Below are 19,582 nucleotides of genomic sequence, written 5' to 3'. Positions count from 1 at the left end.
AATGTCATTTGACAAAGATAAACAGTTTACTAGAAATAAAGTAGTTTTAGAGGGTAATATTGCTATTGTAATTTTCAATTGGTCAAAAACCATACAGATGGGTAATAGAATTTTGAAGATACCGTTAGTTGAAAATACTTGATCTGCATTATGTCCATTGAGAGCGTATAGGAATATGTGTAAATTAATTCCTGCCGACGGAGATAGCCCGGCTTTTCTATTTCCTAGTAAACACAAGTTAGTTCCTGTGACCTATATAGATTTTCAGCAGTATATTAAGGAGTTTATTATTAAGATATGTAGGAATCCACGACTATTTTCTACACACAGCTTCCGTCGTGGGGGTGCTACGTTTGCCTTTGAATCTAAGGTGCCTGCGGAGTTAATACAAGTTCATGGCTATTGGGCAAGTGATGCTTATAAATTGTATCTTCAATTTTCTTTATCAGAGAAAGTCTCCGTTGCTAAGGGTATGACTAAATTCATCCCTTAATTGCAGTAATGAAGAAGAGGGTGTTGATCTTGTGTGATTCTATCGGGAAATATTTGGATGGGATAAAAGACACGTTAGTACAGAGTTTTAGTGGAGATAATTTAGGTTACATTAAATATATTATTGATAAGGAGTATTTGTATCTTCATGATTTTGATAGCTTTTCTCATGTTATTTTGCATTTTGATACCAATGATGTAGAGAATCATACTCCAGAGATTATTTTATGTAAATTTAGAAATTTAATCTATAGTATAAGAAATAGAAATAGAGACATAAATATATTGATATCTTCTATTTTACCGCGATCAGTTGATTTTGTTCAGTTAGGAAGTAAGGTTGTTGAGATTAATAAAGCCTTAATTGGTTTTTGTAAAGATGAGAAAATAAGTTTCATTAAGTCTTATAGAAGATTTTTGTTAAAGGCAACGGTTCTCCTAAAAGAGACTTTTATTTGCTATTAAAGATGGAGGTTTGCATTTAAATGAAGCTGGCGTTTTTCAGCTTAAAATGTGTTTTATTCATGTCATTTCGCATTTGTAAATTGCATATGTTTAATTATATAGTTGTAGTTTGTTAACTTTTTCTTTGTTTATATTTTGTAGATAACCATTCAAGTAGGTGGCTTACAATGAAGTTCGTTATTCATTGAGTCAGATGAACAAAGAAGTAACATATTCTTTGGATCTTCAGTAGGAGATTTACAAGAAAGTATCTTATAGATTTCTTGAGTCTCTTCAGGCTTACACAAAAGTATATCAGTTTGTGGGTCTGATTTATTACTATTCTATAGTATTGCTTTATACTTTTTGTTTTGTGTTTTGCGGGCTTGTTTGGCGGGTTATTTTTGTAGGGCCCGCAATGTTGTATACTCTATTTCATGTATATGTATATTATTTGTTAAATGAACTTGTACAATAATTTTTGGCCAAAATAAAAGTATTATTTATCTTGTTTTCTATTCTGAGCCAGAGATAATTGTACAGTTTTTAATTCTAAAAACGCATAATTATATGCGAAGTTCGTTTCTTTCAACATTTCGAAATTCTGTACTATCAATAGTACCTGTTCAGTGAGTACTTTTAAGGTACTTTGTATTCATAATTAAGTCTCCCAAACAAAGTTTGGGAAGACTTATTGTTTTTGCTCAGTTCTTATTATTATTATTATTATTCTTCCTCTTCCTCTTCCTCCGCTTTTAAATTTGAACTTGTCCACACCCGTTCTCCAAAACCGCTTGTCAGATTAACTTAGGGTTTCACAATATGTTAGACTAACATGTCTAGTGGTGCAATTAGGGTTTTGTTTGTGCAATGGGGTTTATAAAGGGGTACTTTGAGGGGCAAAAAGAAAAGATGGTTTTACTATAGAACCCTATGGGATTTTATTTTTTTAAATTTTCAAATGATTATAAATTGAAAACCGTTTGTGATAGACACAATCTTTTTAATTGAAAATGTTCTAAATGATAAAACCCATTAAATGAAATACAGGGTTAGTCCCCAGGGGTCACCCCACCCCATGCCATTTAAGAAAGTTCTAATATCTTGTAAGTGGTCAAGATCCCCACCCCTAAACCATATATATTCTGGTTTGTCATGCTAAGATGGTTTGAATGATATATAGGGTTAGTCCCCATGGGTCATCCCGACCCCCTGCCATTTGAGAAAGTTCTTATATCTTGTAAATGGTCGAGATCCCCACCACTAAACCATATATATTCTGGTTTGTCATGCTAAGATGGTTTGAATGATATACAGGGTTAGTCCCCAGTGGTCATCCCGACCCCCTGCCATTTGAGAAAGTTCTAATATCTTGTAAATGATCGAGATCCCCACCCCTAAACCATATATATTCTGGTTTGTCATGATAAAGCACATGAAAAGAAATACAGGGTTAGTCCCCAGGGGTCACCCCCACCCCATGCCATTTGAGAAAGTTCTAATATCTTGTAAGCGGTCAAGATCCCCACCCCTTAACCATTTATATTCTGGTTTGTCATGCTAAGATGGTTTGAATGATATACAGGGTTAGTCCCCAGGGGTCATCCCGACCCCCTGCCATTTGAGAAAGTTCTAATATCTTGTAAATGGTCGAGATCCCCACCCCTAAACCATATATATTCTGGTTTGTCATGCTAAGATGGTTTGAATGATATACAGGGTTAGTCCCCAGGCATCACTAATGCATATAACTTTACTGGACCAAACCAATGTTTAACTTATGCGGGTTATTTTTGTAGGGCCCGCAATGTTGTATACTCTATTTCATGTGTATGTATATCATTTGTTAAATGAACTTGTACAATAATTTTCGGCCAAAATAAAAGTTTTGTTTATCTTGTTTTCTATTCTGAGCCAGAGATAATTATGGAAGATCCAGTTCTTCATCTTTGGTTGAAATTACAAAGGAACATAGAACAGACCTATGATTATTCAGGATTTCCTCTTTAGTAAGTGTCGTGGGGGTATATGTTGAGTTTCCATGTGAATTGTCAATACCTTATCATTTATCAAGCCGTTTATGTAATGTGATTTACACACAAAAACGATGTTGTTTGTGGCTTTATCTGCGGGGACAACGACATATTTGTCATGGAGGTAGGACAAGTGTTTTGCAACATTTGGGTCTTTAAAGATTGATGTAGCATATGGGTATTAATAGACCGATTCAGTTTCTTATATCTAATATCAACGACCTCACAGCCTTAATCCTTTTGGAAAGAGTATCTTATAATTCAGAGGCGGATCCAGGGGGTGGTCACCCGGTGCCGGTGACCCCCCCCCCCCCCCCTAGGTTTGCAAAAATGGTGCACCATGTACCAAAAAATGGTGCACCTTGAACATTTTGAAAAATAAATTCTTTGATTAAATCAATTTGTCTATCGTAAATACCAGTCATAAAGTTGTCATTACTTACCTTAAGGCGAAATACACGTACCTTGACATGTATGTTTACACAATGAACGACATTATTATACTTCACGTTAAAATGCCAGATTTTGATTGGCTAATACGAGGTAGATAATATATAAATAACACATAGCTGAGAGGGTAATAGAGCAAATTGTTACCCCGAGAAAACATTGTCAACCGCGGCGAAGCGGGAGACAATTTTTTTGAATGTCACCCTCTCGTCCAGACCAATCGAAAATCGATAATTTAAAGGACAATGAATTTAATTAACAAGTAAATAAAGACAATGCTTAAGTTCTACGTTTTGGCTCAGATTTTATTATTTGACTGTCAAAATAAAAAAAACAAAACATCTTGCTTCACTTCTGTTGATTTTTCTAATACCCGTAACGTTGTTATGTACGTGACGTCATAGAAAATACTTTTAAATAAAATTCATCTGTAAAAGACAATAATGATGGGACATTCAGTATAATAAATTAAATAACACATAGTTGAGAGGGTGATAGAGTAGATTGGTACTCCTCGAAAAAGCATTGTCAACCTTGGCTTCGCCGCGGTTGACAATGTTTTCTCGGGGTAACAATTTGCTCTATCACCCTCTCAGCTATGTGTTATTTATATATTGGTTTTGTAAAACAATCAACACGTAAATTAACAAACGAAGAGAAATTTAATTTGGGCCAGGATCGACTAAATGGACTTTCACTGATGCACGTGCATTACAATTTAGATTTAGAACTTGATGTGATCGTTGACATGTTTGCACGCAGACATCCAAGAAAAATGAAATTAGAATCAATTTTTAAATCATGTGTAACTGGTGTATTCTATAGTTGTAACTATTTTCATGATATCAATAAAAAAAATTGAATTTTAATTTAAGATTTCAAAAGGTGACCACCCCCTGACAAATTCCTGGATCCGCCCCTGGTCTATGCCTTCTTTCTCGCGTTTAACCCATTGCCTGGCATAATCCTCGACTGAATCCATCAGTATTTTGAAGTTGTGTTTCCAATTGATGGATTTAGGCTCACGATATTTCGGGTCTTTGGATAACACATTTCGCAGAGAAGAGTTATTGACAATGTTTAGGTCACCAGTAATAACGTGGCCAGCCGGATTATATATAAGCACAGGTTCAATCAGGAGGTTTAGGCTTGAAGTCGTCAATATTGAGATCCTGCAACACGTGTTAGTAATTGAAAATTTTAGTTGCAATTGGTCTGGTATAGGTATAAGAAATAATAGGCACAGACTGATCTTCAAAATAGGGAGGTATTTTCGAGTGAACTGATTTATGAAATGTATCCCCACGTTAACAGGAATGGCCTCATCTGACCAGGGAAGACGTTCTTTGGAACATGTCGGGGAAAACCATGTGCAAAGGGCAAAACCGAGACAACAAGCATACAGCATATATATAGGACAAACGGTGTACACAATACACTAATAGTACATACAACACATGAACACAGACCTGATCAAAAGTGGAGTGAACTCAGGTGCTTTGAAAGGGTGAACATTTCCTGCTTTATTGCACCCGCCGTTTTGTTTTGAAAATTCCTCGAATTCGGATAGAACAATCAAATACCTTAACATTGTTCGATATTTCAATATGGTTGTTAAGTGTTATTGAAGTTTTTACACCACTGTTATCTGTTATTCAGTTAAAGTTGGTGTTAACTGTTATCTACATTTTATATTTGTTGTTAACTGTTTTTGCCAAAATCGAGGTGTTGTTAACATGTTAACGGACTCCCTATTGCCCCCTCCCTCATTTATCCCTTTTTCAAATCGAATCCTTTCAGTGAACTTCAAAGATTTTAAATTTATTGCGAATAAAAGGAGATGAATATGTAAACAATAATGACACAGCAATTAAGCCAACAATACAATAAAACTCAAAGTCATCTAGAGGTCGACATACAGTCTCAAACGATATATATATGTCATTACAATATATCAAGCTCTGAAGTTACATTTTTTCCTTTTCACTTTGCTTGTGTGAGAATGAATAAGAAGAACGTGAAGTTATCACATAAGACAACTACTGACAAGTTTCCTGAAAGCCAATTCAAATACCTCAGTAATCTGCCGATATTTTTCCATGCCATCGTTCACTCTAATATTGATGGCTGTACCTCACTGTGACATAAGCTTTAAAGTCATACCAGAAGGGAGACAAGACCTTGTTCGATGACCAGAAGAAACCTGTACATAATTTTCAATGCACAAAAACGAACGAAACGATTAAGGTTTATTTAAAATAATTTGTGTGATGATCATTCATTTGTTACTTCGTGGGCCACGTGCTGACATGTAAAGCGCACCACAACACTTTTATTGGTTGTGTTTCGCTCTGATATTTCTTGGAAGGTCTTCAAATTCTTACATGGTTTTGAAACTTTTCCCATGGTGAAAATGACAACCGGCGAAGTACTAACGGAAATATGCTATTCTGAAGTCTGTAGAAATTCCTAATGAATAAATTAAAACAGTATCTGAATGAAATTTTTAATATATAAACTGACATCTTTATGAACTAATAGACATATACCATATATGTCTCTGAAATTAATGACGCCTTTCAATATTCAAAATTCCCTGCTAGTGAAAAACTATAAATTTAAAGTAGCGAGAATAAAACTTGAGAACAACATACACATTATGTTGAATGATGTATAGTTTATTTTGATTGGTATCAAAGTCAATGAAACTCTGAGTAATTGGAGTACTACACGTAGGGGGAAATGTCAACACACAATTATGTTTCAATTTTAGACGTTAACGGTTATATGTATGAGGTTTTGAATATACTTATTTTTTAAATCTTTTCATCCATAATTTCCTTTATTTTATATTTTAGCACTCTTTTAAATATTTGTATTCCTTCCCCCCCCCCCCCCCCCCCCCACCCCACCCCACCCACCAAGATATTCGATCGGAGAAAGCTCGTGAGCCTGGTCATGGTGATCATCATCTATTTTACTGATTTTGCTTGGGGTAGGATTAAATTAATAAGTCTGTTTGCTTTAGTTTTGTTGATTTTTTTTTTTTTATATTACTGAAAACTACTGCAAAGGGGATTTCTGATTAGTGGAGGGAAATGTTTCCATAAGCATGATAAGTCTTGAATTCGCAAAGGGTATGAATCAATAACAAAAACAAGACGATACAAGTCGGTATATCCAAATATGAGAAAATAAAGGGTGGCAGGTAGATGAAATTTACATAAATGAAGAGATAAATGAAAAATGAACAAATTGAGGTCCGATTTATATAGATTTAAGGCCGTCAATCGGCTCCAGAAGCAACGAAGTGGCGCATTCATTTTGGACGGGCAAATATCCACTTTTTGATATGGGACGAGCTCTAATGTCCCACGGCCCCAGCTTGTCTGGCAAAACAGCCATTGGACGTCAGAGTAATCTCGGACTAGGATCACCCCTGTTCCTAGCTTACACAAATAACTTGTCGGACTGCACATCTTCAGATGCAGGATTGTTCTCCTCTGAAGAGTGGTGAACTCAGGTCGCAGATGTATTTTTACCATGAAAAGCATCAGCCCCTGCACACAACATATACCCTGCATGAAAGGTAACGGGAAGTTGTTTAGAATGTGAAATACCTTTGTAAACACATCAACGAGATCACCGGGAGTCCACTTGAACCCCAGACTTCCTCCGCAGAAACGTTGGCTGTTGCTAGTCATCAGTCAAGACCACTGCCTACTATATAATGTATGCGAGGAAATTATAACTGATCAGGCCATCGCAGTGTGGTACCCAATCAAACCAAACTTTGATCAAATATCTTGATCAAGTACAGCACAGAGTTGCTTGTTTCGGCCCTAGTAAAGATCAAAACACGTTAGATATGTGGTAATTAATGTGCAGCATTAAATGAGAAAAAAATGTGTTCACTCTATATGGAATAAACAGGTGTTTGTATGACCAGTTTTCCAAAATTTTCACAAATTTAACCTCAAGCTCTCAAATATAAAATGCTCAAATTTGTGCAGCAATTCAAACAAACAAAAATGATCGTATATAATTGACGTCGACTCGAAGGTGAAATTGGATACTATATTGATTTAAGATGTAGTGCGTATTGTCTCAAAATTGCTCTCCTCCCCTCCAACTCTTCATCCTCTTGGACTTGACATGGAACTACGCTCAGCGTTCATGTTCATTCATTTATGATTCTCTTATGAAAGCCACTGTCACTCCTAAATACTTATACAATTGTCAGTTTATTATTTTGTTTCTCGTGCCATTACAGAGCCCATTGCAGTTAAATGTAATTGTGCATGTGCAAATAAATATGTTCTTTGGCTTGTCTGTTAAATAATTAATCAGTATGAATGTATGATTACATGTGATGTTTGTTTGAATATTTCTAAATTGTATACATTTGAATTTAATTTTTGTGGTTTGTATTGATTTATTCTCTATAAATGGACCTTTTAACATTAGGAATAACATATTCTGGTTTGATTTGATTCTATAAGAGGACAGAGCAAGTTTTCGCTGACAAGAAGATAAGATTTTTCGTACACATGCTCGTTAATCTGAATATATTGTGCTGATTTTCAGAACACATTAAGTGTATGGACATATACCTCCCCGACTCAAAGAACATGCTCCAAAGGCTGAGTGCAAACAAGTTGGATCGGAAACAAAAGAGTTTCAAAGATGGTGGGTGGGGATAGGGCAATCGGTCAGAAGATCGAAGTCTCAGAAAACGGAAGATACACATGTTGAAGTGCAGGACATACATGTGTGTAAGTTATAAGCAATAATAGTTTGATTTCCTATTTAATTCAAAAATTAGAAAAGGAGTTTCAGTAGGTCCAAGAAAAAGGGGGCATGGTTGATCAGCAATCTTATTGACTCAAAGCTACAATCGTCCCTTCCGGCATCTGACCACGTGTGACGTTGTATAAATTTGGGAGCATCGTATAATAAATAAATAAATAATCTTTATTTCAAGAGGATAATCCCATTAGTTAAAACTAATCTTCCTTAGAGTCCTCAAAATAATAATATCATATTTATAAAGTACATACACTATTACAATTTTTATATAGATATTAATGAAAAAGCATATCAGTTTGCACTATTCGTAAAACAATATAACATTTTGTTTTAAAAGATATATACAAGTATATAACTCATCTTTATTTCATTCATAATAATTTGTAATATCAAATTGTGCGCACAATATATGTATATTGAGTGCACACACTATTTATACTGAGCCCACAAATATAAATCAAATTAGGCGGACAATGCACTTAAGTATGAAATTACTCTTCACACCATAAAGAACATTTTGCTTCAAACCACATCCTTGTCCACATGCATATTTGCCGCACTGAACTATGCTCAACTTTATTTTCCGGGGTAGTTTTAAAAGCCACAGGCATTTGGGTATATGATATGAATAAATATTTTTCATTGTTTGTGTAAATGCTCTTTTGTTCCGACGTTGGAAAGTTGCGGGCGGAAAGAACTAACTAGCCGAAAAGTTCCGGAGGAACTTATTAACTAGTTACTTTGTTCTTCCTTTGGTTTAAAAGTTCCACCGGAACAAAGTGACTAGTTGAAAAGTTCCAACGGAACATATCAACTAGTTAGAAAGTTCCTTTTCGCCAAATTAGTCAAAACCGGAACTAACAAACTAGCCCAAAAGTTCCAACGGAACTTATCAACCAGACAGAAAGTTCCATTTGGAGAATTGATGCAAAGTAAAAGCGCAACATATTATATTTGAACCTTTCAAAGGGAAACCAAGATACTGATTACAAAAGTCAAAAGGAACTTATCAACTAGCCACAAAGTTCCTCTTTGGCAAATAAGTCAAAACCGGAACTAACAAACTAGCCCAAAAGTTCCATTTGGAGAATTGATGCAAAGAACCACATGAGGAGGGGGTATTGTTCCCTCTCTTGAGAATACTATGAATACTAAATTTGCATGATAATGCAACTTATTCCGTTTTATGTGAGCTATGAAATACAACTTAAATTTTGCATATTTGTCCTCAAAGAAACCCCTTTCAGTGCGTTGGGTATTCTAGTAAATTAATGATTTGCTCTTATATATACTGATACTCATTCTTCCCCCTCTTTCTACAAAAAGGACGAAATATGGTATATTCGGAACGATGTAACTAGTTGTTCTGTTCCGCCAGAACTATTCAACTAGCTACATTGTTCCGGGACTTTTCAACTAGCTACTTTTTTCCGGAACTTTTCGACTGCACTCGGAATAAAACAACTAGTTGGAAAGTTCCATCGGAACGAAATAACTAGTTGAAAAGTTCCGCCGGAACAAAGTAACTGACGGAACATAGTGGCTGTTACATTTGCACTGAATATTCAATTTTCCATTTGTATACCACATACCACTATACTATCCTTGTCTTTCCTTAATATTGTTTTGGGTGAATCAAATCACTCTGACAAAATCCTTTTTTACTATCCATACTTAAGTTGTTTTTAAGTATTGTAAAATAATAAATTAAGTTCATAAATTTCCCGAAAACAAGGTAGGACACGCATGGTATACACATGGAAATTTAAATACTACGTCCAAACAATGAAAAGAACTCAAATCATGTACCAAACCGCACGTCTTGGGGCAGGACAATTTTTTTTGCTCTCCCCTTGTTCCAAAATCAACACATGATTTTTTTTTCATTAAATTTCAATTATTTTCGTGTTTTTCTTTGTTACACTTTCATTAATTTACTAGAATGTCATTTGTTTGCTTTTTATTAACAGTCAACTATCCACAGCGGTCACTTATAATTACATGTATATATAAATAGCATATGTTACCAATTCAATCTCAATTTTTGCATACCATTGAAATTTACCGCTATCAAACTATCAAATACATAGTATACCCAGGTATCACGAGACTTGCCCTGGACAACGAAATGACGTAGATAGTGTCACTGAAAGAGGATATTAAAGGTAATTAAGCAACATTTGTCTTGGATAACAAAGAATATACAACTAGTAGAGCAAAGATCATTTGAGACAAGTAGTTTTTATATATGTACAAAATGTATGATATTATTATTTCGCTATATCTCGGGTAATTTGATTGTTTAATTTACTTCCTTGTTTCATATTTGTAAAAAAAAAACATATTCCTCAGACATATTCGAATCGTCCTAAGATTTGGTTTAGTATAAAGAAATAACAAAAGGAATGAAATATGAACACCAACTAGCAAATGCATTTGAATCGAATGATTTGAAGCGGTGCTTCCCATTACCTAGTAGATTAAGGTTCATCAATTTTGGATGGCAAATCATGCTCTCCGGTAACAAAATATGCGCCGAACAAAAAAACACACAATTAAAAGAAATAATATTTAGCCAGGGGAAGTGATGAAGACATCATCATTATAGTATAATGACTCTTGAGGTGATCGAAGTAAAGTGGTGCTTCCCCTTCCTTACATAGTAGATTCATAAACGCCAGCTATATTAGCTCCGCTAGAGGAGTAAACCTCACTTAGGTCAGTTGGTATAGCGATGTCTAACTGTGTCAGGGAAATATCAGCTGTCACAGGAATTAATGTTGGATGTCAAATCATGCTCTCCGGTTACAGATTAAAACACTGATGTGGGTAAACCCTGCATATATGTCCCTCGTTATTACTATAAAAAGGATTTTTTTTTCAAAGTTACATTACTAATGAATAATTACAAACTTCTACTGCTTGAGTACTTATTATAAATATATTCAAGGATCCTTTAAATTAAAAAAAATAACAGTATGAACAGTATAACGTCATAATGACAGATATAACATCAGAAAATTCTGTTTAAAAAGGTTTTCTGAAATTCTTTGCACACCACAAAATGGCTATATATATATGTCGTAGGACAAGCCTCTGTTCTTATAACATCACAGACAAAGGATTGCTGAAGGTAAAAATGTTAAATTGCAAGGAAACGGTAGAGACCTCCCAACTTTCTTAAATGATAGGGGATTTTCCCCAAGAGAGGTGCTGACTTGAGACTTGAAATCCTCACTCATATTATGTAGACACTTTCAAAAAAACACATTCAAAGAAGTTGAAAATACATTTTAAGTACATACAAATTCAGTCATCCATGGAATATTATATCAAAAACGCTTATCACATGTATAAAAGATTCATCAGATCCTCTTGCACTGAAATTCCCCATTGAAGATTTTGAAAAATAGGCAGATACGATAAACATTTTAAAGTTTTCATATTATTATAAATCACATCTGAATCCATCTAAAATATAGGAAATGCGAAAACACAATCCATCATGTAAATGAAAGAAATGAAAGAAATGATCATTTAAGCTTAGTTCTTTTGTAATGTGTTAATAATTTGCAGCTAACGTGTTGGGTACATGCGAAGAAAACTTTTCAAATGAACCCCGCATGCACGACATGTAACTTGATTTGTCTGTAAATGCATAAATTAAGATATTCTGCTTTTATATATATTATCACTTGAAAGCAACAGTATTCACTCTACTGTAGAGAATCATAAGTTTAAGTCTAAGTTATTTTCATAATAAGATAATGGAAATGAATGATATGGTGGATCAATTCATTACACAAAATCGATATATGCACACATGTTAAACACTTTTATTGCTGTGCTTCATCTCAAAGTCACTGTAAGTACTTCAACATGGAGCAAAATTACTTGTTTTCCGATCCTAATAAAACTGTCATATTGTAATGTTTATTTTATTATTTTCACAATGACATACTGTTTACACTAACATGGATCAAAAACTCCTGCCTCGCTGCAAATTATAAACATATTTGTCAAATATATCTGTGTATATGTATATGATACGTTTTCTGTAGTATGTTATCTGTACTGGTTCACCGGCAAAACATGTATAATTAAAATACATAAAACATGTATTATGAAAATGCAAGGTGGCAAGAGCTGTTCATTACATGAAATATTCCTCGACAATTGTATGGATATGTTACTATTAGTTTATTGATTTTATAGGGTTATTGCTCAAATATTTGGAAATGTTGAGAAGAATATTTTATTTTTTAAAGTTACAATTGCAAATAATATTCTAAGATATGATATTCACTGATATTCTTGCATTGCTGTTGATTTATTATTATTTGGGGATACCTTTTATGTGGATTTTGTGGGTATATTTTAGGTAAACCATTAATTCAAATGTTCAAAGTTGTCCAAATTTTCTTTTGGCTTGTTTGACGAAATAGGGCAAAACCATGTTATCAAAAATCCACAAAAATACAATCTTTCTCTAATCAAAGAAATTTTGTTATCATGAAAATTAATGAATCCACTTTTTATTGTATGAGACTTTTTTATATCTTTGGTATGGAGAGAACCTTAGTATGACTCTAGTATATCATTGACTTAAGAATTACTCCTTGATATTGACTAGTATTAAGCATAAGTAGGATACATATGAGAAAAGGGTCATTGAAATTATCAATTCACAGCACTCAAAAAAGACCTCAATTACTTAAAATAACTGGATGGATAAATTTAAGGTTACCTTCATGGCAAGCTATCTTTAACCAAAACTTCAACGATCAATCCAAATTTGACATATGATATATGATTAAAAAAGTTCACATCATAATGATCATTTGACTCAGTTTCAAGTTGACCACAACATCATGAAAAACTACCTTTAATCAAAATGTTAACGTGATTCTGGACAGACCAACAGTTGGACAGACTAACAAAGGCACAGACTGGAAAACAAAATGTTCCCCTACTGTTGTAGATGGGACATAAAAAAGGAAGTAATTCACCACAGATTTTAATTATAAGTTGTAGATTCAAGTGATTTTAATATACAATAAAGAGCTGCGCCTTGAGCGTATGATACGCCCTTCCACCTTTTAGCTCGTCTTTAAGCTTTAAATGAATGAAAATGAACGGTTTTCAACGATTTTTCAGCGAATAATATTCCATAACTCTGCAATCTCATATCAGAAATTTATGAAAAAACAAAAAGGAACTTATTTCAATAGATACAAAAAATTGAAAACAACACGTTTAATAATTGCATGCGTCCGAAGCGCTTTTTTGCATTTACCTTTATCAGGAACGCTCAATGCCAAACATTTGAAATCCGAGGGATGTATAAGTACCGAAACAGTTGAAGAGCTATATGACAAAATACCTAAAACAAATAGCCAAATTCATCTAAGGTCAACTTTGCCTGAGGGATTTGAAACCTTAGTTTCTTTATAATTTCAAAATTTATAAACGGACAATTTAAGAAAAGTTAGTAATAAATCATGTCAGTACCGAAGTACTGACTACTGAGCTATTGATACCCTCGGGGACTGATAGTCCACCAGCAGAGGTATCGACCCAGTGATGTAAAAAATTGAAAACAACACGTTTAATAATTTCATGCGTCCGAAGCGCTTCTCCGGATTTACCTTCATCAGGAACGCTCAATGCCAAACATTTGAAATCCGAGGGATGTATAAGTACCGAAACAGTTGAAGAGCTATATGACAAAAATACCTAAAACAAATAGCCAAATTCATCTAAGGTCAACTTTGCCTGAGGGAGTTGAAAACTTAGTTTCTTTATAATTTCAAAATTTATAAACGGACAATTTTAGAAAAGTTAGTATAATTTCAAAATTTATAAACGGACAATTTTAGAAAAGTTAGTTATAATTTCTAAATTTATAAACGGACAATTTTAGAAAAGTTAGTCCATAACTCTGCAATCTCATATCAGAAATTTATGAAAAAACAAAAAGGAGCTTATTTCAATAGATACAAACAAGTCACCAAAATTTGATGAAAACTGTTCAAAGCGTTTTTGAGTCATTGTCTGAAAACTGGAAATTCCACCATCTTTTCTATGAATAAATCCCATATTTCGGAAACGTAAAATATGAAAAATTTATAAAAATTGAATATCAATTGATATGAATAATTCATTAAAGTTTGATTAAAGTTTCATGAAAATTGGTGAAAGCGTTTTTGAGTAATTGTCGTACATGTTGACGGGGGACAGACAGACAGACAGACAACAGCATACCATAATACGCCCGTCTTTAAAGATGGGCGTCTAAAAATGGCTGTCGTTGTGTAAATTCAGCTCTGTAGGTCTATCATAACTTGTGATTCAAACAGTAAAAAGGACAATTTCACTTAGTGAACTGAAGAACCACTAACAACAGATTATGTTATTGATAACATTCAAAAGAACAAAAATGTTGAACAGATTTCATTAACATTTTCTCTTCCTTGTTCTATTATTGGGTAACATGTTGAAATATCATTCACTACTTTTAATTTGTTCCTTCGTGTTTTTTTTTTGTTTTGTTTTTTTTGTTTTTAATATTTTGTGTTTTTTCTTCCTGTTTTATTTTTTGGAATCCAATCTGTGTAGATTAATTAGTTGGAAAGGAAATTATTTGATTTAATATTTTGCTAGCTCAGCACCATCTTTTCTTTCGTTTTATTGTATAGTATAAAGAAGGATTAATCATATCAATTAAACATGGCTGATATAGATTTGCAAAAAAATGGAGAAGGCAGATCAATTGTAAGGTTAAGGGTTTTTTTCTTTATTATATAAGGGATAAGATAATTACTTTATTTCAAATACACTTTTTTTACCTAAACACATTCAGTCAATCTGTCGCATATTGCTATAATTAATATACAATACATGTATTATATTTTCAGGTTTGAATAAGTAATAAATGAAAAAGATACAATTTAGTTGTGCTGAAAGTGTTACTGTGTCTCTTCCTGCTGCTGAATTTGTTCAATTTGACCTCAAGTTCCTCAAATTCAAATATGGCTGATAGCAATTTGAATAATAACACATCTGCAGCATTATCCAAGTCCAATTTACAGTTTACCTTTAAGTTGCACAAAGAGTTAACAAAGGGTAATTCCAACAGTGTTTTCTTTTCACCATTCAGTATATCAACTGCCCTTTCTATGACCTTTCTTGGAGCACGAGAGAAAACTGCAGAACAGATGGCAGATGCACTGGGAATATCAGATATGAAAGATGAGGTTCATCAATCATACGAAAATTATTTGTCTATCATTTTGAAGGAAAATGAAAATTTTACTCTTTACACAGCTAACAGACTATTTCCAAACCATTTATTCAAAGTTGAGACTGATTATATAAATAGTTGTATAAAACACTACCAAGCTGACATCCTTCCATTGGATTTTTCTCAGGGTGAGGTTTCTAGGAAAATTATCAATGGCTGGGTCAGTCAGAGAACAAATGACAAGATTAAGGACTTGATCCGTTCTGGAATTCTTACACCAGATGTTTTTATGGTTCTTGTAAATGCAATATATTTCAAGGGTAATTGGGCTAGCCAATTTGATGAGAAGCAAACTCATAAAGATCGCTTCCACATAAACCTCTCAGAAGAAGTGGAAGTTGATATGATGTATCAGAAGAAGAAATTTTATTTCACATACAATCCACATCACCTCTGCAGTGTGTTAGAATTGCCATATAAAGGAGACAGCCTTAGTATGCTATTCATCCTGCCAGACAGTACTGATGGCTTGGCTGCCATTGAAGAAGCCATGAATCCTGATTTGTTCAATGAACTTCAGAGTACTCTCAGAAATAATTCAGATGTTCAAGTTTTTATACCAAAATTTAAGTTGGAAACCCAATTTGAACTGTCAACAATTTTGTCCAAATTGGGAATGCCAGATGCCTTTAACCAAGCAAAGGCAGATTTTTCTGGAATGGATAAAACAAAGAATGTTTACATTTCTAAAGTCATACACAAGGCTTTTGTGGAAGTTAACGAGGAGGGAACGGAAGCAGCTGCAGCAACAGGAGTCGTCATGATGACGAATGCTGTTGTCCGAAGGCTTATTTTCAAGGCTGACAAACCATTCTTATTCTTTATTAAGGACAAAAGATCAAATATTGTTCTGTTTAGTGGTAGATACACTGGTTCAGAAAAAAAGTCATGAGAATAAGAGAAGATTGATTTGATTGTCATGAATATTGGTGTCACTTATATATATAATATTAATAAATTTGATTAGATTATTACAGTTGATATAATATTCAGAAATGTTTTTTATAACGTGCATGCTGAGATAAAGTATTTATTATTGACATTTTTAACCAAAAAAATTGAAGTTAGATTACCAATATCACCAACAATTAATAGGTTCCAACTGTACTAGTTGTTAATTTGTTCCCGTCCCGAACATACATGAAATATTTGTCACTGGACGTTAAGCAAACAAAAATCAATCAATCATTAACTTGATTTTGTCCTGTATATTCAAGTAAACAGCAATCAATTATTTTAATCCAGATATAAATAGATTGTCGGTCTTACTTCCAAAACTCTTAAACACACATTGATTTAAATCATTTAGAGTCAAGGAACGGTCTTCCCATGTATAGCTTTTTTTATCTGTTTCCATTCATATAATTGACTGTTGAACAAGACAACAATCATAACAAGATCTGTGCCATGATATTCATGATTGATGACTCTGTTCCAAAAACAATGAAATTTATTGATTAATTTAAACAATAAGTTACTTCCAATAAACTCAGCATAGATACCAGGATTAAAATTATATACGTTAGACGACCGTTTCGACTATATAAAATACTCAGCAGTGACGTTCGAATCAAAAAAGTTTTTAAGACCAAATAAAATATGAAGTTGAAGAGCATTGAGAACCCAAATTTCCGAAAGGTCTTTTTGCATTTATTCAAGTCAACCAAGATATTTATACTTGTTGTATTTGAGTCAGAAAAGGGCGAGTTGCTAGTTGACTGTGTTACTATTTTATGATCGGTTCATTAAATTCTATCAATTGTTACTACATGGTCTGTGGTTTAACCATTAATGTTCAGTAACTTGATATTTCAATAAAAATTACAAGAGGTAAACACGTAGTCTTTAAAAAATCAAATACTACTTCCTATGATTTTCTGTTCAGATACCCCAGATAATTCTTTATTGAAATGTTTAAAACAACGGGTGCCACATGTGGAGCAGGAACCCGCTTACCCTTCCAGAGCATCTGAGATCCCCCTAGTTTCGTTTAAAGGGGTTTGTGTTTCTCTTTGAGTTTTAAGTGCGTTGCTTTTGTTTTTTATTTTTTCAATGTCTGCGGTAACAGTCGTGTCTATCCTTTGTCATGAAAATTGTGTTTGACTGTTGAAAACTACCCCACCCCCACTCACAAAGTCAATCGCATTTGAAGGGATCTAGAAAAATTAACAAGGGTGGGATTCGATCTTAGTCATTCCAAGACCGATTCGTAGTATTCACATTTGATGACCGCGTTCTTAAAACAACTGAAATGTATTGATTAAAGTCATATGAAACGAGTTTCTTGTAAGTTTAATGTTATCGGAAATTATGAACCAATGCATGCGTGAACTGGGTTCCTTTCTTATTTATGGTTCATTAAAACATGTCAATTTTGACAAGAACTTCCTAAAAAATCAACTACTTACTTCTTATTTTTTCTAGTGCGGATACATCAAACATCTCTTTATTGAAATATTCAAAACTATTGCACATTAATAATTAACAGGACGTGTAATAATAATCTCACTAAAAAAAACTGTTGTCAACTTACTACACATATTTTTAATAGACAGGTTATTCTTTCAATTTTCTGATCAAGTACTAAAAACTGTTGATTTCATACCGCTGATATACATTTTTTTATATTGGTAATAATTCATATAGCAAAAATATACTTTTACAGATATTTCACAGTGTCTGATTTGATACTTTGTGGTCCCTGTGGATATGCGAACAATAATAAAAATGTAGACAAATGGTGTAGTCTGTACGGAGGGATTATGTACAGATTGTGAGAAGGTTCACAAATCTATCAAAACATCACGGAATCACAGGCTTATATCCATCGAAGACTACCGGCAAATAAAAGATATTTCTATCAGTCTAAACTGTAAAGACCATGACAAGGACTTGAACTGTATTGTAAAACGCATGATGTTGCAGTTTGTTTAGGTTGCGTCCCAACTTATCATAGGGCATGCACTGACGTCATTCCTTTAGATAAAGCTGCTGAAAATACCAAACATTCAACTGCACTGGCCGATTTAGAGGACACTTTAACCAGAGCATTACTAAATGTTCAACATATCATTACCAATCGTGCTGAAGCATTGAAAAATATTGATTGTCAGAAGCAAACTATCAAAGATACAATCAACGATACGCGAGCAAGAATAATGAAAAAAATAGACAACTTAGAGCAAAAATTACTTCTTGAATTAGACGCACAATGTGGAAATTGTAAATCCGATGCGACCAAATTTTTAAACCGTTTGATAAAATCAGATCGAGTTTTAAATTGTCTGAAGGAACAAACATCGCAATTGAAATCATTTGCATCCGATATTCAACTTTTCCTTGGAACGCGCCAGATCAATGAAGCTGTCTTCAAAGAAGTGGAAACTGCCAAAGAAGAAATCAAGCCTGTGTTCAACTATAAAATATACTTACAGTTACAACCTTCTATCATGTCGTTAATGAATGAGATGGACCAGCTCGGAAAAATATCCGTTAAGAAGACTATCATTAGTTTACCGTTCAAGAAGAAAAGGTAGATCAAGCTCATATACAACTTCCGGTACCCGAAATGAAAAGCATTAACAACATCCGTGTCAAGTTGAAAAAGATATTTAACGTGAAACAAGAAGAAGACGAAGAGATTTGGCTAATTGGATGTAGTATGTTACAAAATGGTAATTTGTTGATAGCTGATTATAAGGGAGAGTGTGTACTACTAATGGAGTATAGTGTTGTGTCATCTGTACTATTATTTGTTTGTTTGTCTTTTTATTTTTGGCCATGGCGTTGTCAGTTTGTTTTCGATCTATGAGTTTGACTGTCCCTCTGGTATCTTTCGTCCCTCTCTTGAATTCGATATATACCATGCTCTGAGCCCCCGTTTGATTTGACAGTCATAGACATTGATCGTATTGCTGTTACTTATGGGCACATGAAGTACATGCAGTTTTTGAACACAAAGAATAATATTGTAGAGAGGAAAGTTAAATTTGATAAAGACTGCTATGGGATATCATACCAGGCCAACAAACTTTTTATTATCACTGCAGAT

General features: G+C 33.8%; 1 protein-coding gene across 2 annotated transcripts in view; it reads left to right on the top strand.

Annotated features, from left to right (window-relative positions):
• The window catches only part of LOC127698678 (serpin B6-like), a 35,733-nt gene extending 18,367 nt beyond the window's left edge, over positions 1 to 17,366 (top strand). Inside the window, exons 1-2 of one of the 2 annotated variants that reach the window (XM_052202280.1) lie at positions 10,315 to 10,393; positions 15,146 to 17,366. In XM_052202280.1, coding sequence (XP_052058240.1) covers positions 15,260 to 16,423 — 1,164 coding nt within the window. In that variant the 5' untranslated portion in view covers positions 10,315 to 10,393; positions 15,146 to 15,259 and the 3' untranslated portion in view covers positions 16,424 to 17,366. Of the gene's footprint in view, positions 1 to 10,314; positions 10,394 to 15,145 lie in introns of those variants that run through there. The other variant, XM_052202281.1, reaches the window with a different exon arrangement.
• The last annotated feature ends 2,216 nt before the right edge of the window (positions 17,367 to 19,582 follow it).

The sequence above is a fragment of the Mytilus californianus genome, unplaced genomic scaffold (assembly GCF_021869535.1).
Source record: "Mytilus californianus isolate M0D057914Y unplaced genomic scaffold, xbMytCali1.0.p SCAF_4, whole genome shotgun sequence".
In the NCBI taxonomy this organism is placed as follows: Eukaryota; Metazoa; Mollusca; class Bivalvia; order Mytilida; family Mytilidae; genus Mytilus; species Mytilus californianus.
This window is presented reverse-complemented; position numbering and strand designations above follow the sequence as displayed.